This window comes from Lepisosteus platostomus, chromosome 1, assembly GCF_059453375.1.
Source record: "Lepisosteus platostomus isolate fLepPlt1 chromosome 1, fLepPlt1.hap1, whole genome shotgun sequence".
Taxonomy (NCBI): Eukaryota; Metazoa; Chordata; class Actinopteri; order Semionotiformes; family Lepisosteidae; genus Lepisosteus; species Lepisosteus platostomus.
Window position 1 is genome coordinate 11721540 of NC_142611.1, and position 27103 is coordinate 11748642.

Consider the following 27103-nt stretch of genomic DNA (forward strand, 5'->3'; position numbering starts at 1 on the left):
CCTAGAAAAGATCATTTGAGTATTGTTCATACATGTAAAAATACAAATCTTGACGCATGTCTTACAGTCTGCAGGCGGATGGCGTCAATTGCTTGTTAAAATGATTAGAAATGACATCAACAAAAGCCGAGTCCTTATTTTTTTTGGTCTGCGGACTCCAGCAGGACAGTCGGGGATGTTCTCTCCGACTGGTGGAGCCGGAGCTCACTGCCCTATCCTGTCTGCTGCCTCGTCCCTGTTGCCAGGAGGCTGCGAGGGCAGTTAAAGCAGGAGAGATTGACGTAGGCTGTGCTAAACCCAGCCCCACGCATCCTCCTGCGTTGTGCTGCTGCAGTCTCGGCTCACTGCTAGCGCAAGAAGAGCTGCAGCCTCGTATCACTTTTCGCAGATGCACAGCTGCGGGAACTACGGCGTCTGCCGAGATACTGTAACAACAAACACCAGCCGCTGCACAATGTCGGAGTTTATGCATTGATCCAGGCGGCCAGACGGTAACAGTTTAGCGGCACCGCCAGCAAATTCCTGTTTCGGTCTCTGGGGGCCGTAACACTACAGAAGGGAGATCAGCACACATTTTTTTTTATTGCCATCCACCTCCTCGTCTCCCCGCTTTCCAGAGCTTGAGAACGGAGGACGAAGAAAGGATTTCAGCCTCCCCGGGTGTCTTCAAATCTGTTTATGCAAGCAGTTGGTCGGGGAGGGTCCGAAAACATTTTTTAAGCAACTATGTGTCGGCCGCGTTGAGCTGAAACTGGGGAGGTAAGGGGTTATATAATTCAGTGTGTGTTGTTGAACGAGTCCCCTAGTCAGATCCCCAGCCATCTCGATTCCTAGAAAAACGTTTCAGAACGTTTGATCGCTTCATCGTCAGGACAGATGTTTATTTTTTAATACGGTTAATTTAGAACTGTGTTTCTAATGCGCTGGGACTTGTAACAACGTATGCAATACAATGTTTTTTATTTTTAAAACAGGATTTATGTTTCCAGATCTGTCAGATTTTTATTTTCAGTTTAAATCGAATTGCACTGTGCAGTATAGTACTTGTAGTATCTAGCATTAAGATTAAGGTATGTACTTTTGTTGCGTGGCGTGCAACAAGGAGCTTGATGTCTTCGTTTAAAAAAACTCTTTAAAGAGTTTATACGGCGTTGTATTCAGACATTTCTTGTGCAAAGTCCTTAGGCTGGAGCAAGTGGACTAAGAGACCGTGTTGCTCTTTCCACAAGATACCAAGACATCCGAACACCGCACACTTTGGCGTTTTTAATGAGAGTTACTTTTGCTGTGGTTTTATCTTAAAGAAATTGCACGGTCAGTTCAATCGTGTGATTGGCTCTTGATGACAACCAGAGTAACTTCAGTCACTCAGCTTTCCCCTCTCTACTTGACGATATCATGTATATTTTCTTAAAGGTGGGTCTTATTTAGAAAGGACATTTGCTTGGAGAGAATATAGCTGCAATCAACCAAAAAAAAAAATAAGGGCCTGTTCTTTACAGAAGTTATGAGAAGTCCTAGATTTAGTTTAGATTTAGGACTAAGAGACAGCACCAACGTGGATGAACTTTGTTACAAAGAGGAACATGCTTTTCATATCTCTCATTGTGCATGAAAGATGTCTGAGACTGTTAAGCCCAGTAAATAATATACCTGCTTTAGTGAATGTTAAATTCTATATGGACTCTGTCAGCTGTTCACCTTTATTTGTTGTCACTCTTAGGAGTTGGAGAGGGAGAGGAGCATCTACAATAAACCCATTCAATTGGTTTATTTACTCGGTTTGTGCAGTTTACATTTTATGTAGATCGGGCAGTGCTTGATGAAATATTTAAACGATCCCTGATCATGAAGGAGTGTAGAATGATGGCAGGAGAAGACTTGAAGTCTGTTGTCTGCAGAGGGTGCTGATAATAAACAGTGTTGGAATTGGGGTCGCAAGAGAGGTTTCCCAAGAGGGAAAAGCCATTCAGTCTGCCTAATGTAGACTGTTTGGGTGCTAGTAGCTGGTTGAGCAGAGGTCTTGCCAGGGGCAGTGTCAGCTACAGCACCATAGTGGGGTCATGTGTTCCAGAATTCCCACAACCCTTTGTGAAAAGCGGTGGATGCTGTTTTTCATTTTTAAATACAATTCATCTTATTCAGGCTGTCGTCTTCATATTTCCCTTACAATTCCTGCCCTCTGTTCAGGATGTTGAACTACAAGTGGAAGAGGGGAATGGATAGCTGTCAATTCCAAGGTCCAATGAAAAATGACTGTTGTGCTGTATTTCATAGCTACTGTAGAAATTACACCCCGGGAAATTTTAGTGTTTCGTGTTGTGTAGCTGGTATTTTCTACAATGTGTTTGCACGAGGAACATTTTTGGGGCTCATCTGTTGAGTCGTTTCCTACATTACACAGTTCAAATAAGAGCATGCACAGTAGGGGAAGTTTTTCATTGTAGTGTGTGCCGTGCGCAAGTGGCAACAGCTGTAAAGATGCGCACAGAAATCGCTGGCCTGAGACGGGGTTATGTCACGAGCTGATTGTGACAGGCGTTGCGGAGACGTTGGTGCGCAGTTTGGCGAGTCACCGTGATGAATAAATCGACACGACGACGGGCACCGACGAGTTGACAGGGTGCTGGAGAGAGCTGGTCAGCACCAGTACCGCTGCTGGCCCTGTGTGATTAGGGTGAAGTGTTGGACTGCCCCAACTGCTTGCTTCAGAGCAATGGCCAAGCTGGTCACAGGAGTTCAAAGTAAGGCATGGAGACATAAAAATAAAGATGATTTATGGTTCTAAAGTTCTTTTCTTAAAGCAATGCCCTTGGGTTCATTTTTATTCTCTGAGGTCCATGTGACATTTTATTTTATTTGCTTCACGGTTTGAACAAGGTGCTTTTTAGAGCATGCATACTGGAACTGTTTCTCCACCACCCAGTGCAATTTGTTAGTACACAGTGAAATACATGTACACTCATGCTGTGCGGTATACAATTCTTTCTCTATTCAGTATTGAAATCACTACACTAACTTCCATAAGGTGTTATTGCCTAGTGGCAGTCATTGCACTTGCCCTGCCATTTCTTCCTGTTTCCTGAGCAGAGCATTATGGATCTTGTAGTCTTGTTTGTTTGTTGTGCATGGAATAGACCATTAAAGCAGTTTCATAGCATTGATGAAAACCACCCACATGTGAAAAGCTCATATTTGTTGGATTCTCTAGTGTCACCTCTTAGCATGTACAGGTTTCTAATGTTAGTTCAATGTGTAACAAAAAGTTTATCTGCTTGTAATTTAATAGGAAGTGCAATTTGTGGAGAAAAAAAAGATTAGTCATCTTGGTTTGCCATGAAATGGAGCATTTCATCTAGTTCTTTAGTCAGTTTATTGTAAAAGTGTTTTGTGTAATATAGGTAAACTTACAAGAGTTACTGAATATGCAGATGAATGAGTAATTAAAGTCATTGGCCTCATGTTTTTTCTATTCCTGTAAAGAATGTGCCCTGTATTTAAAAGTATATTTTTAATTCTATCCATTTAATGCTCCAATGTGTTTAGCAAAATGAAGACTGAAAATTCTTTGTAGGAAATCGTAGTCTAATTGTCCTGCTATTTCTCTCCAGAATACTAAGAACTGTAAAGTAATACAATATGTTCACCTCTCTCAGATCCCCAAAACAGAATGAAAGAGAAGTGGAGGTACAAATTGGAAAGCTGTCCACTAAGAGTATGTTTCCATACAGTATGTGCCAGCAAAACACTTGTGCTGTAAATTGATTTCCCCTTTTCTGCGGTCATTTTGTTTTGTGTCTGATGGGTTAGGCTAATTGGAGTCAAGCACTGCGCCACAAATCCAATCTCCCGTTATCTTGAGGTCTCAGGAGGCCAACCTGCAGGGAATAATTACAGACAAAGGAACAAGTAAAGGTTTTTTCCAGGCCGAAAAGAGAAGAAAAGAAGTGCAACGTTTCGGCAGTGGAGCCTCCTTCAGGTGTGAGAGAGACAGAGGAAAATCGGCAGTTGATAAAACATGGGAGAACAAAAGCCGGGAGTGGAGAGGAGGCAGGAGCAGGAGGGAAACAGAGTGGGCCCTCAGGTGGTGTGGAGTCGAGAGAGGTGAAGAGAGGTGTGAAGTCAAAACCCGCACATGAATAGAGAGGATTAGAAGGAAACGAGTCTGTCATAGAGAGAAGGGGGAAGGTGTGATCCTAGCTTCAGGATAATTTTGGTTTCCGATGTTTTTCTGCAATAGGATTCCGAAACCCCCCTTGGGGGAGACGGAGAGATCAGTGTGATCATGGCCATTAGAGGTGAAATGGGAAACTATGGGCTTGGAGAGATCTTTGATCCTCACAGCCGTGTCATGTTCCCTCTAACGGTCTCCCAGACTCCTTCCTGTTTCACAGTGTGGATAGCTGGGATAGCTGGGAAAGACATCCGAAACGTGGTGTGTCTTTTCCTCTCTTTTCAGCATGGAATACGCCATTACTTGTTCCTTTTGCAGCCTCCGCATACTGACTCAGCTCCCTACTTGAACCTAATTACAGACAGCTCTCTACTGCCCCCCCCAACCCCCCCCCCCTCGCCCTGCGCTGAAGTGTCAGTCGTCCCGCAGGTGAGGATGGAGGCTGGCAGTCTGCCCCTGGAGCTGTGGCGCCTGATCCTGGCCTACCTGCCCCTGGCGGACCTGGGCCGCTGCAGCCTGGTGTGCCGGGCCTGGAGGGAGCTGATCCTCAGCCTGGACAACACGCGCTGGCGGCAGCTGTGCCTGGGCTGCGCGGAGTGCAAGCACCCCAACTGGCCCAACCGGCCCCACCTGGAGCCGCGGTCCTGGAGGGAGGCCTTGCGGCAGCACTCCCTGGCCTCCCGCACCTGGAGCCAGAGCGGCGAGGAGCTGGAGTCCTCCCACTGCCTCTACCTCTTCCGCCGCCGCAAGGACAGGAAGGTGCACCACGTGGGGGCGGGGCACGAGCACCAGAGCCTGCGGGGCGCCCTGGGGGCGGCGGGGGCTTACGACAGGGTGCTGCTGCACCCCGGGGTGTACGAGGAGCAGAGCGAGCTGGTGCTGAAGCTGCCCGTGGAGATCGTGGGCAAGGGGAAGCTGGGGGAGGTGGCCCTGCTGGTCAGTTTCGATCAGCAGTGCCCCACTGCCCGCCTCTGCAACCTGGTCTTCATGCCCGCTTGGTTCTCGCCTGTTTTGTACAAGGTAGGGCACTGCCACGCTCATGCAGCTGGACTGCTTACAGCCTATAAAGTCTTACAGCTTTCTGAACACAACACATGCGTTTCTAGCAAGGGCGGTTGCTCATTACAGTTCAACTCAACTCAACTTTATTTGTCATTATACTTACACGGGCGCATAGTATAGTGAAGAGTGTTTCTCGTGAGTCTCTCAGGCGCAGCATAGAAATAGAACAGCAGACAAGACAATAGACAGAAATACTGTACAGTAACAATATCAGTGTGAACAACAGTATGGTGCCAGTGCAAAATTGTCAAAAACTGTGCAAATACGCCAACAGAGACAGGACAAAACAGTGCAAAAGTAGTACGGCGAATAGTGCAAAAATAATACGGTGATTAATAAATAGTACAACCAGTACAGTTTTAAGTACGATTTCGGCTTGCGTTCAGTTGTCGTGTGTGTAGTGGTGTAGGAGTACAGTCATTGTGGGTACAGGAAGAAGTGAGGGGAGATCAGAGTATGATGGGAGGGAGTGGGGGCGTCACCAGCTTGGCGGCCCTGGGGAAGAAGCTATTTTGGACTCTCGTTGTTGTCCGACTGCAGCGCTTGGAACCTTCTACCAGATGGTAGAGGGACAAACAAGTTATGACTGGGGTGAGTGGGGTCAGACATAATTTTGGTGGCTTTTTTAAGACTGGTGTTGTAGATTTCCTGGATGGATGGTAAGGTATGGCCGATGATGTGTTGGGCAGTTTTGACAAACCCGCTGCAGTGCCTTACACTTACAGTATTAAATGTAATAGTATTTTATGGTCCAAAAAATCCAGCTCTGTTTGCAACCCAGCGGTATCTTCTGTCTCTGGGCCCATATTATGTTGTGTTATTGTTCTGTGTAATGTATTTTTAATAATTATTTTGATTATGGAAGGAGAATTGTGCGAGTCAATCAGTGGTTCTGATTGGCATGACAGTTTCATGGATAGTAAATGTTTGTGGGGATCCAGGAATCAGTTGTTGGAGGTGGAGATGATTGTGTCTGGGTAAGAGACCAGGTGCAGACTGGACCTGAAAACTACCACCTTCTGTTTTGAAGTTGGTAAAACGATCCCCTTGAGAGCAGCAGATGCTATAATGAGCAGAACTACTGTACATTCCTCTGTAAGAAGAGAATGAGGGGAGTTAAACAGACAAAAACTGACAGTGCAAAACACTTATGGCAAGAAACCCTTAACTTTACAGTGAGAAAACATCTAAATGCCAAGCATCTGTTAAAGTGCTTGTAAGTATAAAGGTCATCACTGACTAGCTGAAAGTTCATAAGAACAAGTGGTCAATTATCAGCGGGGTACAATTCGGCTTAGAGGAAAAGTCACAGAAATCACACAAAACAAGCTGTACATTCCAATTTGAGCATCCTTAGAGAGGAACATACAAAAGGAAATATCGCTGTAGCGTGTTTTATCAATATGTGGATATAACTAATGGACACGGACTCCGAATAGCTAAAGAAAAAACATGGCGAGGCAGATCAGTGGACAAATAAAATAGGGAAAGAAAATGGAAGGAAACAATTGAGCACATTTAATTGGCAGGCAAACGAACTGGAAGTGAATAAGCCCATATTGCATATAAGCTGTTTGACCCGACTGTAGCACTGGAGTAAAGCACAGTCTCCAGTTTAGAAGTTCGCTGCTTTCCTTCAGTCTTGGAGCGCTCCTGACTGATGTGCCAGGACGTTTTTGTTTGCCGACCCGGACTGTCCAGGTAACTGTTCTGTCTTCCCCTGCCTCTTGACAGACGTCCTCGGGCCACGTGCAGTTTGACAACTGTAACCTGGAGAACGGGCAGCTGCAGGTCCAGGGGCCCGGGACGTGCCAGATCCGGTTCTGTTCCTTCAGTCAGTCCAGCGTGCACCTGCACGGCGTGGCTCTCAGCCTGCTGGAGAGCTGCGAGTTCTCGGGCAGCGACAATGCCTCGGTCACCGTAGAGGGGTCGCCGGCCTCCGACCGGAACTGGGCCTGCAAGCACCTGACGGCCCTGGCTAAGTCGAAATCCATGGCCAGCCTGCAGGAGTGGAGCCCAGACGTCAGTAACCCACCTCCTGTCGTGACACTGGAGCTCTGTAAGGAGGGGGGGACGGGGCAGGGGGGAGGAGAGATCGGGGCTACGGTCCTGTCGGAGGCCTTGGACTGCAGCGAGAGCGAACTGAGCACCGCCAGCGACAACGAGGAGGACGAGCCCGTCGGCTACAGACTGTCCTACGGCCCCCATGGGCTGAGCCACCTGCTGGAGCAGGCTCCGGGGGACCCCAGCGTCCCCGCCTCCTCCGGCCTGGAGCTGCGCACCCTGCAGCAGGAGCTGCAGAGGGACAAAGAGGCCCAGGCGCTGGCCGCCAGCCTGCAGGGCTGCCTCGTCCGCAAGTGCCTGTTCCGCGACGGGAAGGGGGGCCTGTTCGTTTGCGCCCAGGCGCAGGCCCGGCTGGAGGGCAACGTGTTCCGCGACCTCGCCTACGCGGTGCGCTGCATCCAGAGTGCCAAGGTAAGTGACGTCGCCACTCACGGTCTCCTTCCTGTCCCCCTCCCCCTCCCGCTGTGTCTGCGGTGTTTGTTCGGGTCAGGAGCTCCCAGCGCGGTGGGGGAAGCACTGGGAAACGTGAAGCTGTTTGCAGCAGGCTTCTGGGAGCCTAGTATGTGGCGCGGAAAAAGCTGTTTTTCTGAGCTTCAAAGCCAATTTGGAAAAAAACATAAGAAATTATTTTGAAGGTTTTAAAATAAATTCAATGGGCCAGCCATGCTTTCCATGTAGGCCTAAGCATGGGGTTTTATTTTGGTCTAGAAAGTTACAATATTTTAGTTTTTAGGAATAAAATCAGTACAGTCCATAGAGCTGGGATTCATGAATTCAACAGCTGATACAAGACAGTTGAGGGGGAGTTTGTAAAAATGTAATTCTTACCGTGCAGTATGTATTCTGCACTATTATAGCATCATCCCTTTAGCTTCCAGTGTTTTTTTTTCCAGTTTTTAGGGCAAAGGTGTTTCTACACTATAGTTTTAGTAAGTCAGCAAGTAGGGACAGGAAACTCCGGGAAGAAAACATGAAAAGTCTGAATAAATACAGACTGTACAATATGCCCAAGTCAGCTATATTTAAGCTGAACTCGCCCACATCCCAAGAGGTTCTAGAATTTTAGCCCATAAATTTAAGTTGCTTCAGTCTTTTAATTCTGTAAAAGAAAATAAAAAATAGAGTGGAAGAATCCCTTCACAATCCCCCCTCCTCTGAGCAGTAGGATTAAAATATCAGCCCTCTCAAACTACCCTTCTGCCACAGGTCTCACAAACTCAGCTAGCCTCTGGCCAGCGGAAAGGGATTTTAATTGTGGCTTTTTCATCTCAATTGTTCAACGCTTGACCAGAAGCTGTGTGTGAGTTGGCGTACTTTCAGCATCAATGCTGAGCACACTCATCCTGTGCTCCACATGCCATTGTCTCTCATTTACTGTATTTTTATATTTACGCGTGTGTTAATCGTAAAGTACTGTACAGTACATGTGTTATAGAGTTGATTTGCAGAGCAGGGTAGCTGCATTTCTAACATACCACTTACTCTTACTTATAACATTAGCATAAATTAAACTAATTATAATTAGACAATGTTTGGTTATTAAATTACTGTTGGTACAACTGTGGATATAAACATTTTTAACCTGCAATACCTTGCTTTTGTTAGAAAAGACTTTAACAAAATTGCTCAGTGTAAAAACATTGTCCACACACACAGCGTGTGCTGTGATATACAGTACATAACACAGCACATGGATGTTGATGTTATAGTCTTAGAATTAAAGACAAATCGGATGCTTACTGTTTTTTTGCTTAAATTGCTGGTGGTCTGTCAGAATACCGATGTTGTGATTTGAAAGCAGGGAAGTTCCTCAAAATGATCGAGAGTAGGTGACGGTTTCTGAAAGTTTTTGTTGCAGAGATAGTAAGGTTCTGAGCTTTCTTTAATTTGTTTTACAATTAAATGTCAGCAGGACCTTTAACATGTAAATACATTAAAAAATGCCTAAAATGTTTAAAACCAAATACTGAATTCCTTAAAGATTATGTGGAGGAGAAGTTAGATGGGCCACAAGCCCTCCTCGTTGGTAATTGTTCTTTGATCCATAGTTGGGGGCTGTGTTATCTTCTTCACAGAACAATTTACGCCTTAATCAAACTAAATCTTTCCAGTGACTTGAGCTCTCAATTATGAGGAATCAATTTCAATCCATTTAAAAATCACTGTAAAATCTTTATAGGTAGGATCTATGTACAGTAATCTGTGTGTAAAAGGATTGTAAATACTGTAGATTAATGCCGTATTCAGAAAAGAGAACAGGTTCTCTGTAATAGTAAATTAATAGGCTTCTTTTGTAGTCCCCAGGATAAAATGAGCATCCTTAATTTAGAGTAAGATACCAATTTTCTCAGAACTCTCACTTCCAAGGTTATCGGTCCATCTACAGATAAATGATGTATTCTTCCCGGACTGCCTGGGACAGATGACGCAGTCGTGGGAATCATTTTCTGCCTTCTGTTAAACATCAGCTGCTTGTTGTGGTGCTGGCTGACCCAGTTACATGTGTCAGTTCATGTGAAGTGCAGGACAGTGTTTGAAAACAGGATGTAAGAAAATGGATTAGTCAGCCTATCTGGTCTACTGAAAGGCTGGATTTGCTGTCAGAAGAAACGCTTTTAAAATCAAAGTGTTTGATGAAATCTTCGTCATTATCCATCGATTCTCTAAGTCGTGGGGAAGCCAGAGTCTATCCTGGGAAGCAGTGGGCGCACACCTTGGACGGGACACCCCACACATCGACACAAACACGCACACACTCACACCAGGGCCAGTTTTCAAAGAATGCCAGTATCTCATTGGGCTAAACCAGAGGGGGAAACCAGAGCCACATGAACTTGGGGAGAGCATACAAACTCCGCACAGACCGCACCCCAGGTCTGGAAGTGAACCCAGCCAGCAGCCATATCACCCTGCAACTCACAGCTTGCAGCCCACTGAAGCTCAAAAAATCCCCATCTATGAATTGGCTACATTACTCTGCTCTCCTCCCCACTGATAGCTGGAGTGTGATGAGCAGACTGACGCACTATGGCTGCCATCACATCATCCAGGTGGGGCTGCACATTGGTGGTGGTGGAGGGGAGTCCCCATTACCTGTAAAGCGCTTTGAATGGAGTGTCCAGAAAAGTGCTATATAATACCTATATAAGGTATTATTATTATTAACCCAAGGCCTCTGTGCTCTGTGCTGTGCTAAACACTGCACCACCATGCAGCCCCATTCTAGTTATAATAAATGCAAATTCAATCTTAAGTAAATAAAATGCCGGCTGGGCTTTATTCACAAAATAATTAGGCAGTTTAGGCATACTTATGGAGTCATCCCCCAGAAAGGAATTGGCATGGGAGCTGATCTCTTCCCGGCAAATACTCTGCCAGTGACTCAGGAGAAACTATATCCTTCCTGCACCTGGAGGTCAGGGGCACTGTGTACAGAGCCACAGTCAGTGTTACTGTTTGTAAATACTGTCTGAAGGATCACATCGTGTTATTACTTCTTTGTTTCTTGATTAATATATACACTGTTTTTCATGTAAAAAAATTGTGAATGCAGAAAGTGGCTCCTGTGCACTGACTTCTAATCTGAAGTGAATAATACCAGCACAGAGCTGCTGCTGTCAACACAGCGTCTGTTTCACACTCCCTGCTGTGTCCTCAACACTCAATATAATCATGAAGGAAGAAAGAAACAGGCTTTTTTTTTGTGCTCTTTTTTATTTTTGAATAGAAGGACTGAGATTTAGGAGGCAGGTTGTAGGATAGACAAGGGAAGCTGTTTGGAAGATTGGTATTTGCAAACAGTTGTGGGTTTTGTTATAATTAATATTAAATGTATTGAATAAGGTTGTTCATCCTTGCTTGACGCCTGTGTGTATAAAGAATGTTAAAAAGAATACAGTGAATATTAAAACGAGTGCACAGTGAATCGAGTTGCCAAGTTCAAAGCTTTTCACGCCTCAATGATTCACCTTAATTCCCTATTTTTGCTGCTTCTATTCCGTATCAATTCCGCAAAACTCAAAATGTTACGTTCCCATCTTCTGTGTGGCCTTCCCTGTTGCTCTTCTCTCTTGTCTCACAGAATCTGGTGCAAAATGACCTTGACCCAGCATCGATCTGTTCTTTATGATCTGGGTCCAACCCATTGTGATTTTACTTTTTTCACTCTTGCAATAAAGTCTCAAGCTCTCCAAGCATCTTATGTTCCGCCTTGTTATCCACAGCCTAAATCTTTATGTACTTCTTTCCGTTTCCTGTCATACAAATCCCTTTATGCAGTTTACTTTCTTTGACCTTTTTCCATTACACTTCCAACTTCACGAGAATTGTGACAGAACGTGTGAAGTTTTTTTGGTTTCCTTGTCACAGTGGAGGGTCTCTGGAGCAGCTAAACCAGGCATAGCGAGTTTGCACCTGGACTTTGTTAGCTGACTTTGCCCTAATTTGAAAAGGGTTCCCATTTAGTCTGCAGGATTCTGACAGTCTGACTGTCACATACCTTTGTGTTTTTTATTCCTTTATTTTACCAGGTAAGTCAACTGAAAGTGGATTCTCATTTACCGGGCATTTACTGGAGGAATTGGAGGGAAATATCTTGCTCCAGGGTTTTAAAACCTGAGCCCTAAGCACTGTTAAAATGGTGTTGCCTACAGTGTGTATCTGGTTGTCTTTAACTAGGCTTGTCTTTTTTACCATAAGATTTGCATGAGCTCTTTGTCCAAACCTTTAGGCCTTTTGCCCTGGAGGCTCAATGTGGAACCGACCACGTCTTCATCTGTCCCACGCTGTTGTGAGGGTTCGTAGTGGATAAAACACCGGGGGGGGGGTCCACAACTAGGGACTTCGCAAAGAACGGAAAAGTCCCAGTTCGTAGAAAGGGAGGCTTAAAAAAAAAACACCGGCCCACTTTTCCATCACTTTCTCTCCTCCTGCCTCCGTGTCCCCAGATCGTTATGCTGAAGAACGAGGTGTCGCGCTGCAAGACCTCGGGCGTGTTGCTCCGCCTGTCCGCCCAGGGCCTCATCGCGGACAACAACATCCACTCCAACGCCGAGGCCGGGATCGACATCCGCAAGGGCGCCAACCCGCTCATCCTGGTACGACTCCGCGCTGACCCGTTCGTGCGAGGAAGAGAATTGTGTTAGACGGGGCCTGAGGTAGAAGCCCCCCAGCCGGGAGTTCGGTCTGTGGAGTCATTAGCGTTCTCATCCTCATTGCGTAGGGAATTCAAGATGAACCGGAGCGGTTTATCTTCTTTACTGCAAAAACGGGTGTCCAAACAGGGCGTGGAGGTTCGGTAAGGTTCCAGGGCGAAACAGTCGAGCCTTCTGTGACTCCAAGCACACACGCAGTTCAAGCGGAGAGCGCTCTGGTGCTCAATCACAGTGTTCTGAGTTGCTTTGCCGCTTATTGGTGCTTTGTCGTGAACTATTAGGTGCTAGGCAACGCCAAAACCAAAGGAAATGTGTACGCGCACGATGAAAGCTTTCTCGGGGAATCAAACAATGTAATTGAACTTGCAGCATGCGCAGGCTGGGCCGTACCGGTCACATCTCTCTCCCCCCCCCCCCATCTGTGTCCGTCTCTGTGCAGTGTAACAGGATACACAGCGGCCTGCGCTCGGGCATCGTCGTCCTCGGCAACGGGAAGGGCTGCATTCGCAGCAACCGCATCTACGGGAATAAGGAGGCCGGCATTTATATACTGTACAATGGCAACCCAGTGGTGAGGTGAGTGGTTAACCCGAGTGAGGCAAGTCTTTGATGTGGGAACGGCAGCCGTTTGGGGAGAGGCCCTCGTTTGTCCGCGTGAAAGGTAAAAGAGCAGCAGTTGAGAAAGTTTCAAAAGGTCTGGCTTCAGTGTATAATCCTTTGTGGGATGCGTGCCTGTAAACGTCTTTGCACTTGAAGCAGCACGGGCCTAAACTGCGACATCTCTTTCTTTCTGGGCGATGACACCGGGCATCACTGACCGGCCTGAACACTGCTTTGGGGGGGTGGGGGCTCTGTTCATTTCTCCTGCCCGTTGTCCCCTGCTCACCCCTGTGAGTCTGCGTGAGAGCCGTGTTAGTCTACTTTTCACTCTTGAACTAGAACGTTTCAACTAAACCGAAAGTGTTTCTGTGGAGTCCACAGTGTGAAGAGATGTTAACAACCTGGCAGATACAGGTCAGGGAACATAAGAAAGGCTACAGACAAGAAGGATATTTCAGTCCATCTGGCAGACAGTAGCTGATCCAGTTGTTCTGCTCTTGAGCAAAGCCATGGTATCTGCTTTAAATTCATGTCTGGGTAGATTGTTCCAGACTCCTTATCATCTTATTACCATGTCTCTTTGTGGGTTTTCAGAGCTTTTTAAATGTAACTTTCCAAAATGAGGAGAAAGTCCGTTTTAATTTTTTTTTTTTAATGGTGGTAGAGATTATTTTCAAACAAATTTTCCTAAAATGTGGGAGTTTGGCAATTCTGCATCGAATTCCTGCTTTCACAATATCAGTGAACGTCATCTCTTTTTGTGCTGGTGGAAATGGTCTGGGTGAGACATGTTACTGTGCAGTCAGTACTTGCTCTCTGATTGCTTTACTTGTAATCAAATCCCAGCAGCTAACAGCTCAAAAGAAACTGCTATGCATACAAAGAGGACTTAAATTCACGCTCTTCTTTCAAAACTCTTTCCATGAAAGCCTGCATCTATTCTGAAACGGCCGCACTTAAAAGAAGGAGAAGCATAATCACTATTCAAAACAAAAAATATATCTACAAATGTGATTCACCGCCCTTTCTTTCAGGGTTTCAAACTCTTAAAAAGATTTTTCTTTTTGGAAACTACAAGTTTTGAAATTTTGAGCTGAATGATGATATTACTCCATTTTCAAAATAGTTTTCCAGTGTGTGAATTTGAGGCCGTTGGCAAGCTTGGAAATGCATAACTGTGAATCACTCCTCTACAGTTTGAAAAAGAGAAAAACTAGACCTGTTTCCTGCGATGCCTTCTGAGAAGACCGGCTACTGATCCCTCATTGTTTGTGTTCCAGTGGAAACCATATTTACCAAGGCCTGGCAGCGGGGATCGCAGTGAACGAGAGTGGCAGAGGCCTAATAGTAGGTACGAAGCTCTCAGCAGGAATTGTCTGTCCTCAGCTCTCCGCACCGATAGACAGGCCTCAGCTCTCCGCACCGATAGACAGGCCTCAGCTCTCCGCACCGATAGACAGGCCTCAGCTCTCCGCACCGATAGACAGGCCTCAGCTCTCCGTACCGATAGACAGGCCTCAGCTATCAGTACCGATAGACAGGCCTCAGCTCTCCGCACCGATAGACAGGCCGCAGCTCTCCGTACCGATAGACAGGCCGCAGCTCTCCGTACCGATAGACAGGCCTCGGCTCTCCGCACCGATAGACAGGCCTCGGCTCTCCGCACCGATAGACGGGCCTCAGCTCTCCGCACGGATAGACGGTCCTCAGCTCTCCGTACCGATAGACGGTCCTCAGCTCTCCACACCGATAGACAGGCCTCAGCTCTCAGTACCGATAGACAGGCCTCAGCTCTCCACACCGATAGACAGGCCTCAGTTCTCCGTACCGATAGACAGGCCTCAGTTCTCCGTACCGATAGACAGGGCTCAGCTCTCAGTACCGATAGACGGTCCTCAGCTCTCCACACCGATAGACAGGCCTCAGCTCTCAGTACCGATAGACAGGCCTCAGCTCTCCACACCGATAGACAGGCCTCAGCTCTCCACACCGATAGACAGGCCTCAGTTCTCCGTACCGATAGACAGGGCTCAGCTCTCAGTACCGATAGACAGGCCTCAGCTCTCCGCACCGATAGACAGGCCTCAGCTCTCAGTACCGATAGACAGGCCTCAGCTCTCCGCACCGATAGACAGGCCTCAGCTCTCAGTACCGATAGACAGGCCTCAGCTCTCCGCACCGATAGACAGCCCTCAGCTCTCCGTACCGATAGACAGGCCTCAGCTCTCCGTACCGATAGACAGGCCTCAGCTCTCCGTACCGATAGACAGGCCTCAGCTCTCCGCACCGATAGACGGTCCTCAGCTCTCAGTACCGATAGACAGGCCTCAGCTCTCCGCACCGATAGACAGGCCTCAGCTCTCCGCACCGATAGACAGGCCTCAGCTCTCCGCACCGATAGACGGTCCTCAGCTCTCAGTACCGATAGACAGGCCTCAGCTCTCCGCACCGATAGACAGGCCTCAGCTCTCCGCACCGATAGACAGGCCTCAGCTCTCCGCACCGATAGACAGGCCTCAGCTATCCGCACCGATAGACAGGCCTCAGCTCTCAGTACCGATAGACAGGCCTCAGCTCTCCGCACCGATAGTCTGTCTCTACGCAGCTCTGTGAAGTGAGAGTAGGTCTCTGCAGTGCCAAGGAATATTCTCGCCCTACAGGCAACAGAAAGTTACCTGGTGCAGACGGGGGGGGGGCATTTCATCAGATCCCAAACTGAGAGCTCTTCTACACACATTGCAGTGGTGCCATTTTATTGCATGCATGTCGCACTGTGGTCAATAAAAACACCTTTTTTGGTTCGGCAAATTTAAAGAAAAGGTTCAGTTTCTGTGTTTTGATTTCCACTTGAAGAACAAGTCCGCAGAGTATGATACAAATGATGTCCTATAAATGTAATGGACTGTTATATCAGGATTTAAACACAAATAATTATATCATAGTTGTGGCAAGGGTTGAAGAAGGGTGCTGGCCTAAATTACATGCGCTTGACACTGACAGGAGGTGGCTGGCTGAGAGGTGCAGCACCCCCTGATGTTTTCTGTCGCTCGTCCCATTGCAGAGAACGTGATCCGGGAGAACCAGTGGGGAGGGGCTGATATCCGACGGGGCAGCGACCCGGTGCTGCGCAACAACCTGATCTGCCACGGCTACTCTGACGGCGTGGTGATTGGAGAGAGAAGCCGGGGGCTGATCGAGGGCAACACCATCTGCCGTGAGTCGGGGGGGTTCCCTTCTGGGGCGTCTGCTGCTGTGTGGGCTGAAGCATGGCCGAAAGAGGCCGGTGTTCATGGGTAGCGGTTCAACATGGCCGCCGCGGGCCGTGTGGGTATGTGGACCGTTCTGTGATCTCCAAGCAAAATTGTGCTTTGGTGGTTTGCTAAAATCCAATCCAAGCTGTTTTTCAGGTGTCACTTCTTAAAATGACGACAATGTACCTCCTTTGCACGTACAGCTGGAAAAATCCATGTGATTTGAATATTCACTCTGCGAGTCTTGGGTTTTCCGAGATATTTGGATGGGGTATACTGCACCACAGGGGGTCTGCGGACCATGTTTGCAAGGCAGCAGTCTCCTCTCTCTGAGAAGAGACGCACAGGCGAGATTGGTTGACTTTTGTAGAAAGTGCAGAATTCAGCAGAATAGCGCTAGCTTGCATTGAAAGGGTATGTTACCCACCTCAGGGCTATAGTGTGGTTTAATATAATTCTAAAACACTTAGGAGTCATCGAATTCAGTCGTGTAAAGCTACCCTCCAGCCCACTCGAGAAAGTCCTGAAGCGTTCTCTGAACACTGACATCAAGTGCAGCACTTAGCAGTAATGCGTCTGAGGACTCGATCTCTCCCAGAGTGCCAGACAGGTGCAGGGGGAGGGTAAAGCACCTGTTGTCTGAGCTGACAGGGCTGGAAACTGTGTTTGTGTTGAGCCCAGGGCTCGCCAGCCCACGGCAGAAAGTCCCATCTCGCCAACCGGCTGCTCTTCTCTGGTAATGAGGTTATTTATATGTTCCGGCTGCTTCTTGGAAAATCTAAAATGATGCAGAATATCGGTGACTTCGTAAGCAGCAACAGCTCAGGGCAATGACGTCCGCAGTGCTAGAAGCTCTCGGTGGTGTCACTAGAGGTGTCTGGTATGGTGACTGGTGTGGTGTGGCGTCTGGTGTTTGTGTCGAATATCTTTATACAAATATACGCAAGCATGTGATGGTTATGATTGTGCTGTTTATATACAATTTGTAGAAAGGAACGGTAAGTTTAGAACTTGTTACTTGTGAAAAGATATCCAGAATATCTTAGATGTAAGTCTAACAAGGCTCGTTTATTTCTTTACTTGAGTTATTGTTCTACATTTGTTTAAATTTACCTTGAACTTCCTGAGCAGTGTAGGCATCAGGAAGACCTAGCCTTGTGGAACAAATGATCTGTAAAATTAGCATAACACTTTTCCTAAGAAGAGAATTTCAGCAGTGGCCAATGGTGTGTTGGGATCATGACTCTAGCTAATGAAGTCTCAGGCGTATACCTGAAATGAAGGATTAATTTTGTTGAATTTCTGAGTCGGTTCCTCACTTGCCGCTGTTAGTGAGCTCAGTGTCTTTCACAGTGGGATGTCCCGACAGTGCAGAACAGAACTGAGGCTTAAACCCACAACAGCAACTTGTCTCATCCTTCCCCCTCTCCTGCTCTCCCCCGCCGGTCTCCCAGGTAACAAGGGCTGTGGAGTGTGGATCATGTCCTCCAGTCTGCCCCACATCACTGGGAACCACATCAGCCACAACAGCACCTACGGCATGGCCGTCTTCTGCCACAAGGACGATGTCAACAACTACCCGCCCAGCCAGGCCAGCAACGAGAACTTCAACGAGGAGGGAGAGCTGATCGCCTGGGAGGGCGACCTGGACAGCGAAGACGAGCGTTTCTCCTCCCGCCGGCCCATCAGCGCGGCGCTCATCGAGTCTAACAGCATCAGCCACAACGGAGGCAAGTCTCTTCCGAGAGGCCTTGTCCTTGTCCTGTCCGACATTGCTGTCCCCAGAACTCACCGGCTCTTCACCGTTGAGTACTCCCTGTCTTCCTTATCCACCATATTCCTCTCGACTCGCACCATGTTATTGCTGTCAACTCTTTAACGGTCGGACATTGTGTTCCTTCCACTGTCAAATATTCTAGGTTAGCCCAAATCTCTTTGGCTTCCATGAAGCACAAATTATGAGCTGGAACTACCCTCTGAGCTGGATGTGTGCGAGTCATCAGTGCTGATGAATTGATAAGAGAAGACATTGCAAATACAGTGATTGCTTAGAATAGTAATTATTATACACATCAGTATAGCAGTTTTCATCCAGAAGGGGGCTGAAGCCCTGCATATATAGGAGGGGTACTCCGATAGGGCAGCACCAATCTGGGTGAAACACAAGCCCTAACACCCTGCAGCCCAATTTCACAGCAGATCCAGTAGGGGAGTGAGAAATCCCTCCTCCAGTGAGAGAAATGGGGAAAATTGGGGAGGCCTGACTGCAGACGTCAAAGCATAAACAAATCCGGACACTAGGAATATCAAGCTTATTCCTTACAACCCAGTGTCGTGGAATCTTTAAAGGTCAGGTAGGCAGGACCTTGGTTTAACACCTGATCCAAATGACAGTGCCTCCTACAGCACAGTGTTCCCTGTCGCCATACTGGGCCTCCAGTTTGTACATTCTACACCAGAGGGAAGAGCGCCACCTACTGGTCGACCAGCATCACTTACTTCGTGTTCCATAGAGGCTTCCCATCCCAGTATGGACCAGCCCCAGTGCTGCTTAGCTTCTGAGATCTGACAGGATCAGGCTCAAAGGGGGCAGCTGTCACTTATAATCTGGTAGAAAATGAGCATTTTTTGAAGAATTGATCATCAACAGAATATTGTAATCATAATGACAAACGCTTCGTGCTGGACGTTAATTACTATGATCACCCTGGTTAACTGTACTCGCATTAAAAAAAAAAGAGTTGGCCATTCCAGTACTGCACTGTTGTTCGCTTGCAGCTGGTATTCTTCTCCTGTATTAGAAAGGTAGAGTTTGGATCATTTCAGAAGACGGATAAGCAGCAAAAAACGTAGATTGAGCCAGTTTCAACCAGTATTGGCCAAATTATTGATAGTGCAAAGTCTGAATAAAGTACCAGAAAGTCCACATAACAGCCTTTCTTCTTCCTGGCCTGCAGCTGCTGGGCTTTATGTGAAGAACAGCGAAGCACTGAACATCGTGGGCAACGCCATCCACAGCAACCAGGGCCACGGCATCTCTGTGTTCCAGAGCAGCCAGCTCTCCCGCATGGTCAACAACAGCATCACGGCCAATACGGCTGGGGGCGTGTCCGTGGAGGCCGGCTGCCGGGTGGAGCTCCGCGGCAACGGTGTCTACGACAACAGGTGCCATGGCATCAGCTCCAGGGGAGAAGGGGTGATCTTGGAGAATGACATCATCGGTAACCACGGCTGCGCTCTCAGACTGCTGGAGTCTGCCGACATGAGGGTAATATTGTTCTTCTGAGAAGTGGAGGGGACTTGCAGCTGGGATACTGGTTTTTACTGAGCTGGGGGATCACATGGGCCTCATATTAGTGAGCGGGAGCCTGTATAGTGTGCTCTGACGTTGCCGCAGAAAAGAACAACCAATCAGGACAGACAAGAAAGGTATTACAGGTAAAACAGAGTTCCTTGAGAGAAATGAGTTCCTTGGAGAAACTTTAATTTAATTAATTCGGAACTGTTTTTTTTTATAGTTTTTGCCCTGTTCTACCCCAGAACTGTATTTTTATCTGTTGTTTAACCAATGTTTTTACCTCTCTACTGTACTAACCTTTGTGTGCAGAAAACAGACTCTCCCTCATAGATCTGGGCCACTGTGACTTGTTGGATTTTGTGGTGGAAAGGTGCATAGTTTTGTTTTCTGTGTTATTTGTTGTGTTAATGTCAGGCAAGGTGAGATAGTCTTTGATATGCTGCTGTTTGTCTTGACTCTGACCTCTTTCTTTTGGCTTCTCTGAGCTCTTAATCAATTACACTACTTTATCTGGAGTATTGTGAAGACCTTTGTTTTAGTTCTGAAGAACGCAAATAGGATTGGTTCAAACCCTGAAACGATTTTTGTGTTTTATACCAGCTCTCATCCAGGTGTGTGGAATGTACTGTAAATGGTAAGACCAAGAATTAGTGGGAGAGTCTGATACAGTGTCATGCTCACCTGTAACTAGATATTATTAATCGGTTTAATTCCTTCGCAGCATCACCTACAGCAAAGAATTTTTCAATTAGGCTGAGTGCATAAACAGGTGAAATGGTCTAATTAAACAAGGAATTCTCTTAAAGAGATCAGAGCCTGGGTGACTGCGAGCTTGGCTGGAAGACCAGATGACACAGTGCTGCTCTAGGGGACAGTAAAATGAGATAGTCACCAGCAGCCACACTGAGTTACTGCAGACATGGCCTGGACTGAATACCAGTCAGTCTGAGGAGGTTTCTGAACCCTGTGGTCTGGGCTTCAGTTAAAAACCTAGGCAACTCTTTTTGTGACTGTAGCTGCAGTTGCTGAAGCAATATTCACCCCCCTAATCACACAATGTAAGAGGTTTAAGGTTTCAAGTTTGTTATATGTACCCGATTACAAAGAAATGCTTACTTGCGTGTTTCCTCACATAAACGACAGCACAAATTGTTGACAACAGCATGTGTGCCAACAACATAGTGGAAAGTAACAGTGAAAATCCAAGTACCGGCAGGAAGCATACATTTACATTTCATAGCAATATGCATGAGATTAGTACAGAATACAGTAGCAGCAGTCTACATTAGAAGAGTAACAACTGGAATCTTCAGCTGCATTCAAACAGCAGCAATATGGAAAGTACATAAAGTATATGGTTTTAGTACACAAGGCTCACTGTAAGGTTTAGTAGCTCAGATTTCCAGCCCAATCTCCAGCTTCCACACCCCCCCACTGTGCTGCACATACCTGACCTGAGCTCTCCTTTGCGGTACGCTTGATCCAGTGTGAACTGTTGAGCACTCTTGCAGGTGGTGAGAAACCGGATTCAGTCGCTGCACGGCTTTGGGGTGGCGGTGCTGGATGAGGTGAAGGGGCTGGTGCAGGACAACCTCATTTTCCAGGGCAAGGCGGGGAAGTCGCTGATCCACAAGACCGCCGCGGCCGAGGACTGCATCGTGCTGAACAACGAGCTGCTGGCTTTCAACGGGAAGAGGCAAGTAGCTCCCGTTGGTGTTGGTCTCCTATTGTCCCTTCTGCTCCAGCTGGCAACAGCTGTCTGTGACCGCCAGTCGGAGGAGCTGGGAAGGGGTCTATCCAAGATAGCTACCAGTCCCGATTTGTAATATATGATATTGGCCCTTGCTGAGCTCATTACTGATAAAGATAATCCTAGCTTCAGGCATGTCAGAGGCTATCACTCCTTGCCTTCTCTGTTCGTGCACCAAACCAATATTGGTCGCCCAGTATGTGCTGCTGGTGCACAGGGACTTGAGTCGCTGTCCTGACGTCGGGCGAGAAACTTCATTGATCTGTGCCTCTGACCACTGCATCTCGATGGAGAAGGAGGAGTCACAAGGTGCTCCAAGGGCTTTGAGGGTGGAGAGCAGACATCTCTACCTCATTTCAAACTGCATTTCAAGATGCAGACAAAGTGCGCAAGAGGCACAAGAAATTGAATCGAACGCATAGCGGCGTTTCGTTTTGAAGGGAGTCTCACTGGACCGTGTTTCCAAACCCAGCTCCTGGGGGAGGGGGGGCTACTGGACCAGGCAAATGTTAATTTGGTTTTCTTTCACTGAAAGATTATATTGTAAATGCAGAATGGGGTGTACTGTCATTCCCACCTGTGTCTGTTCATCGTAAATCTGAGCCTGAATTAAGAGGAAACAAGTCAAGGAGAGGCCCGTCAGAGGCCTGAGTACTGGGGCAGTCAGAGCACTGCCGTTGCAGTAGAGTTTTTATGAAACCCAGGACAGAAAGACGTAACTCTAAACAAGCAAGCAGCTTCATTAAAGGCATCAATTAAAACTGGTGATTGAGCGCTCATATCGAATGAAACCCAGCAGACACAGGGCCCCCCCAGGACTGGAGTTGGCAACCGAAGCCAAAGGACATTTAAGAGCTGTAAATGAAAAGTTCCGCACTGGAGAAGAAAGGAGATTTTCCTCTCGACGTTGAGGGAGAGGAGGTGCCCCCGGGGCTCCTCGGTAAACGCTTTGTCCCGCCTCTCTTCTCAGTCCCGGCAGGCGGGAGGCAGCGTGGGCGCTGGAGAACCCCCCCGCGCGCCCGCGCGTCGAGGGCCAGCCGAGCGGCGCCCCCGCCGCGCAGCCCGCCCCGAGGGGGATCTCCATGACAACCCGGATCACGGCCCGCGTGGAGAGCGGCTGCCACAGCTCCGGGAGCATCTTCTGCTCCATCCTGTGAGTCGGGCCGGGCCGACCCGCCGCCGGGAGACCGCGGATTTAGGGAGAGGTCGGCGCGAGCCGACCGCCCTCGGCTTGCCAAGTGGGAGAGGAAAAGGGTTCTTCTCAGCCCTCAGGCTCCCTTCTGCGTGCTTCAGAGAGGAAGATGGCTGACTCTTGCGTTCCATGGATGAAAACACAAAGTGCCTGTGTCCCCCCGAGTCCCAGCACCCTGCGGGCCCTCGGCCTCCCAGTGTACATTCCTTGACCCGGCTGGCTGGCTTCTCCGTGGCGGAGTCTGGGCTCACTGACTGGGACTCCCGCCACCCTCCAGTAACTTCACATGGGGGTCCCCATGCAGTGACTAGCACCCCGGTCGACTGGCCGATCCCAGACAGGCAACGCAGTTTTCTGAAAACCTGGTAAGTGGGATCAAGAAAACAAGCTTGCTTTAACCCAGTCCAAATAAACTCCCCGAAGTAGGACACATGGAATTGGTCACTTTTTATTCAAACGTTCCCGATGGCCCTGGTTTTCAAATACAGGGTTCATATTTGTTTTCAACAAGCCCGAGGTTAAAGGATTATTCAGCGCCGGAGGCAGTGCTGAACAGAGGTAGTTCCATGTCTTTCACCATCAGCTCCAAGGCACCAACAGGTCAATGGAGACAACTTCCACCAGGTGTGCAGGGTGCGACAGGCTTTGCTCGCGGAGCCCAAGTAGTGTCTTTTGCTAATTACAGCCAGCTCCAAGCTATAGGGCTCAACTTGTGGTTTGTGTAGAGCCCATACAGGAGCCACCTCGTCTGTTGTTTAAACATCCCAGGCTTTCAAAGTAGAGCGCATCATAAAGCTACAAATTCCAGTCTATAATTTTGCAAAGAAGTGAAAACTCAGACGGGTTGATGTTCTTCACACATAAGGAAAAATTGGAAGAATTACACAAGTCAGGTGGCCGGAAGTGCTCTGGAGCTGGATGTTTGAGAGTTTGTACCCTTGAGCAGCTCAACTCGGTTTGCTCCAGTACAATACCAAGCTATAAAAATGGTTACAAATTTAAGTTTCCCCAAGTCCGGCACTTGCGTAGAGCTTTTAGCGCACATAAATGGATGACATACGAAGACCCCACTGGGTTTGTGCACTGCAGTCTGCCCAGGTCCGTGGAGCTGAATTGTGTTCTCCTGTGACACACGAGTACCTGTGTAGTCCCTCCTCTCAGCACCAGGCTCGTTCATTTTCACGACAAGGTTTGCAATTTCGCCAGATCTGTTACAGCAAATTACTGACTTTAAAGGTCCGTATTTGCTGAATGAAGATAAGAGACCTTTCTGACTCCTTTCATGCTCTATTCTAGAACTTAACAGTATACGAGTAACAAATGAATCCATAGATTTCACACAGTGTAAGAAAAACACATTTTCCATCAAATTATGTTAGGAGGCAGCTATAACACCTAGTTCCATCAAGGCTTTAGTAATAACTGACACAACAATTCAGGTTTCTTCAGCAAAAAAAAAGTTTTGACGGTATATTGTTAAGCAGTATAATCAACCTTTACCTAACTGGATGAAGTCAGTTGCGAGCAAATTATCATATGCAATGATGACATACCCAAGAGGTGTATACCATTGCTGTTGAAGACAAAGACATTTTAAAAATACAAACTATTAATAAAACGGAAATAACAGCAAGAGGTGACAGTGTTAACAAGTGCCAGGAAGAAAATATTTAATTTTGGAACTTGTTCCAGTCAATATTAACATTCTTTCTCAAGGAACCCCCCAAAAAAAATAGGATACAAGAAAAAACTCCCATGTTAGGGGGAAAAAAAAAGTTTTCAGTTTGAATTTCACAGGAAGATTGATTTATTTAGCATTTGGTACCAAGCCCGTAAAACACAGCTGTGCACACAGAGCTGGCTCTGTTGTTCCAGAAGTTGTTTTTTCTCTTGTACAGAAACTCTTGTACAGAGTGTGGAGAAGGGGGCTGGGAGATTTTGCCTAGTTTTTTTTTCACAGGTCAAGATAACAAGAGGAAGGCAAAAGGAATCACAATGCTTATGTTGCCAGGACATAAATCTTACTGCTTAAAAAAAAACATTCTAAGAAACAAAAGACATTTTTAAAAAGCTTGTAGTGAGATACAAACTGGTGTTACACACTGCGTGGCTGTGCGTGGCTTCCTGTTTAATACACAGAAATGAATCAAATGTATTTTAAAGATTTGGTTTCGGTTCAAGAGTCTCTTCACATTCTTGTAAAAGTAGGCAGTGAAAGAAAAAACCCTTTTCTTTGGACCCAAGAACATTCTTCCAACCTGGAGACTCCTGCAGCAACATTGGACTTTTCAGCTATTTTAAGAGCCTTCACAGAAATCTCGTTACACATACTGCTAGCAAGCTTCTACTGCCACACAAGGAAGATTTTTATCTTGTCTGGAGACATGTGGACTGAAGTTCACAGAAACAGGATTTTTTGGATCATGTTTTTTTTTTCTTCAATGAAATGACAATCTTTAAAGGGAACTGTGAGTTTCCCGAGGATACGTGGAGTCTGAGTCTTTCAATGCAGCACAACCAGAGTGCGTTGCATATTTAGATAACATTTAGTGTGTTTTAACCTTACAGCAGGTTTGTGAAAATAAAAGGGAAGGTGTTTGTACAATGGTGTATTAAATCATTCTAACAGCCTCTCCAGGGCGGCAGGACTCCTATTTATAGTACACTCATGTCAGAGGATCTTGTAGTATACTTGTTAACAGACACTAGAGTAATGGAAACATAATTTTATAACTGTTTGCAATTTATATATATTTTTTTCCCATCAAAGATCCAAAAGCACTTTACATATAGGAGGGGACGTACTTCACCTGTCACTAAAATACTATGCGCACTTGATGACAGCAGCCCCATTGCACAGCAGTTGTTAGGGAAGTGAGAAAATTCCTTAGGAAATGAATTAAGGGTGGAAATTAGGGTGGACCGATTTGTGTATTCCCAAAGAGGAAATTCATTAGTACATGGAGCTTCACACCTCACCTCTTAGGAACTGTACCATGGGGATGTTTAATGACCAAATATTCTGGAGCTTGTGTTTAATGTCTCATCGAAAGGATGCCAACTCCTAAAGTAATGTCAATCTGTCACCACATAGGGGCATTTGTTTGGAAATTCTAGTTCAGAGGGAAGGGTGCTGCCTGCTGGTCCATCAACAAAATTTACAGCAGCAAATTGAGGTCCTTGAGGTCAACTAGTAAACCTGAGTTTAAGGTGGTAATGCTGCTGTTTTATTTGCAGTACCTGTCATAAAAAGTGATACACTTGACTGTAGCTCTTGCCACTTGTAAGTTTGCACATTTCTAAATACTTCCCCAGAGGGACAGAACATTTTGCAAATGTGTCACGTAGGTCATTTTCAGTAGAATCAAGGTTAATCTTTAAGACTGAACTCTAAGCACATTTCTACACCACAAATTGATAGAACAACGGTCTGGATGCATGTGTCACTCATTCCTGAAGCTTAATTTAATTTATTTTATAAATGAGGACATTGTTCATTACAACAAACAGCACAGATTATACCCCTGTGACCAGAGAAGTGTGGGGTGGCCCTAAAGGTGTTAAGCCTGACAAGAAACTACCAAAGATAACATGGACATGCAGCAGAGAGGAACAGATTCTTGCTGAACTGCAAACCCTATCAGGCTACGTACAAAGCAGGCACTCCGTCTCTCTGCTGTAAACAGAGTGCCTTTAAAGGTTTCATATACAGCCCTCTATCACCACTTTTAATGAAAACCACTTATATCCTGCATGTCTGACAGTATTTCTCTGTTCATATGAAACTGACAGAAAAATCACACTTGCACTTGGATGTTAAATTTTTCAAAAAAGCTTTCATACTGAAAAAGTTGCCGTATGAATTTTGTTACTGCCTTGTACATTTTTGTTCTATGCATTTGTGCAATATTTTGTGTTAAAAAAGGTCTTAAATGTCTTCCGAGTGATTTTTTTCAAATTGATTTCCTCACTTTTACTACACAATGCCTAAGACAGCATTGCATTGATCTCTACAGCTACAAAAGCCATTCTTTCCCAGAAATTACCTCTATTGGAACGGTTGTGACATTTCACGCTGAAATTGCAAACGGGCTGTCAGCTCTCATTAACTGTTGCTGGGAAAAGTAGTTAGTCATTGGTTTAGCTTGTAATAATTTTCCTTGGATTTGTCAAGCAGAATGTTACACAATGGACTTCAGCAAATCAAAGTAAAATTCTCTTTGTATGCAAGAGGCAGAGACTTAAATGTATCACTTGAAGACAATGGTATGAACCTTTATCTCCAAAATCTTCAGTTGGCTGCTTTTGTTCAGAGAAGAGATGTTCAAGGCAGGATAAGGGAAAGGCTGCGATAAGCAAGATCTCTTCAGACTGGAAGAAAAAGACACAGGGTGCACATCTGATGCCCAGAAAGCATTCCTTCTCAAAGAGCAACTAGTTCCCTTTCCTGTATACAAAAATGTGTGTACAGTATAATGTGTGACCTGTAAACCTATCTGTAAAAGTCACACAAACTATTTATCAGTATTTAGATTTTGAGTACTATAATCTAGCACATC

At 46.4% G+C, this 27103-nt stretch overlaps 1 protein-coding gene across 4 annotated transcripts; it reads left to right on the forward strand.

Annotated features, from left to right (window-relative positions):
• Positions 1-259: 259 nt before the first annotated feature.
• Positions 260-26481, forward strand: fbxo10 (F-box protein 10). 4 transcript variants are annotated; one of them, XM_088624258.1, is made up of 12 exons: positions 262-759; positions 4604-5194; positions 6971-7711; positions 12247-12396; positions 12893-13029; positions 14334-14404; positions 16115-16267; positions 17759-18034; positions 19262-19572; positions 21114-21298; positions 22323-22557; positions 22592-26481. In XM_088624258.1, exons 2-11 carry the CDS (start codon positions 4610-4612, stop codon positions 22507-22509), a joined length of 2796 nt encoding a protein of 931 aa, XP_088480384.1. In that variant the 5' UTR covers positions 262-759; positions 4604-4609; the 3' UTR covers positions 22510-22557; positions 22592-26481. The 4 variants fall into 4 exon arrangements, 2 of the variants coding, with proteins under 2 accessions (XP_088480384.1, XP_088480374.1); XM_088624248.1 differs by having other exon boundaries at positions 22323-26481; XR_015935286.1 differs by lacking the exons at positions 22323-22557; positions 22592-26481 and having other exon boundaries at positions 260-759; positions 19262-19733; positions 21114-21243.
• The last annotated feature ends 622 nt before the right edge of the window (positions 26482-27103 follow it).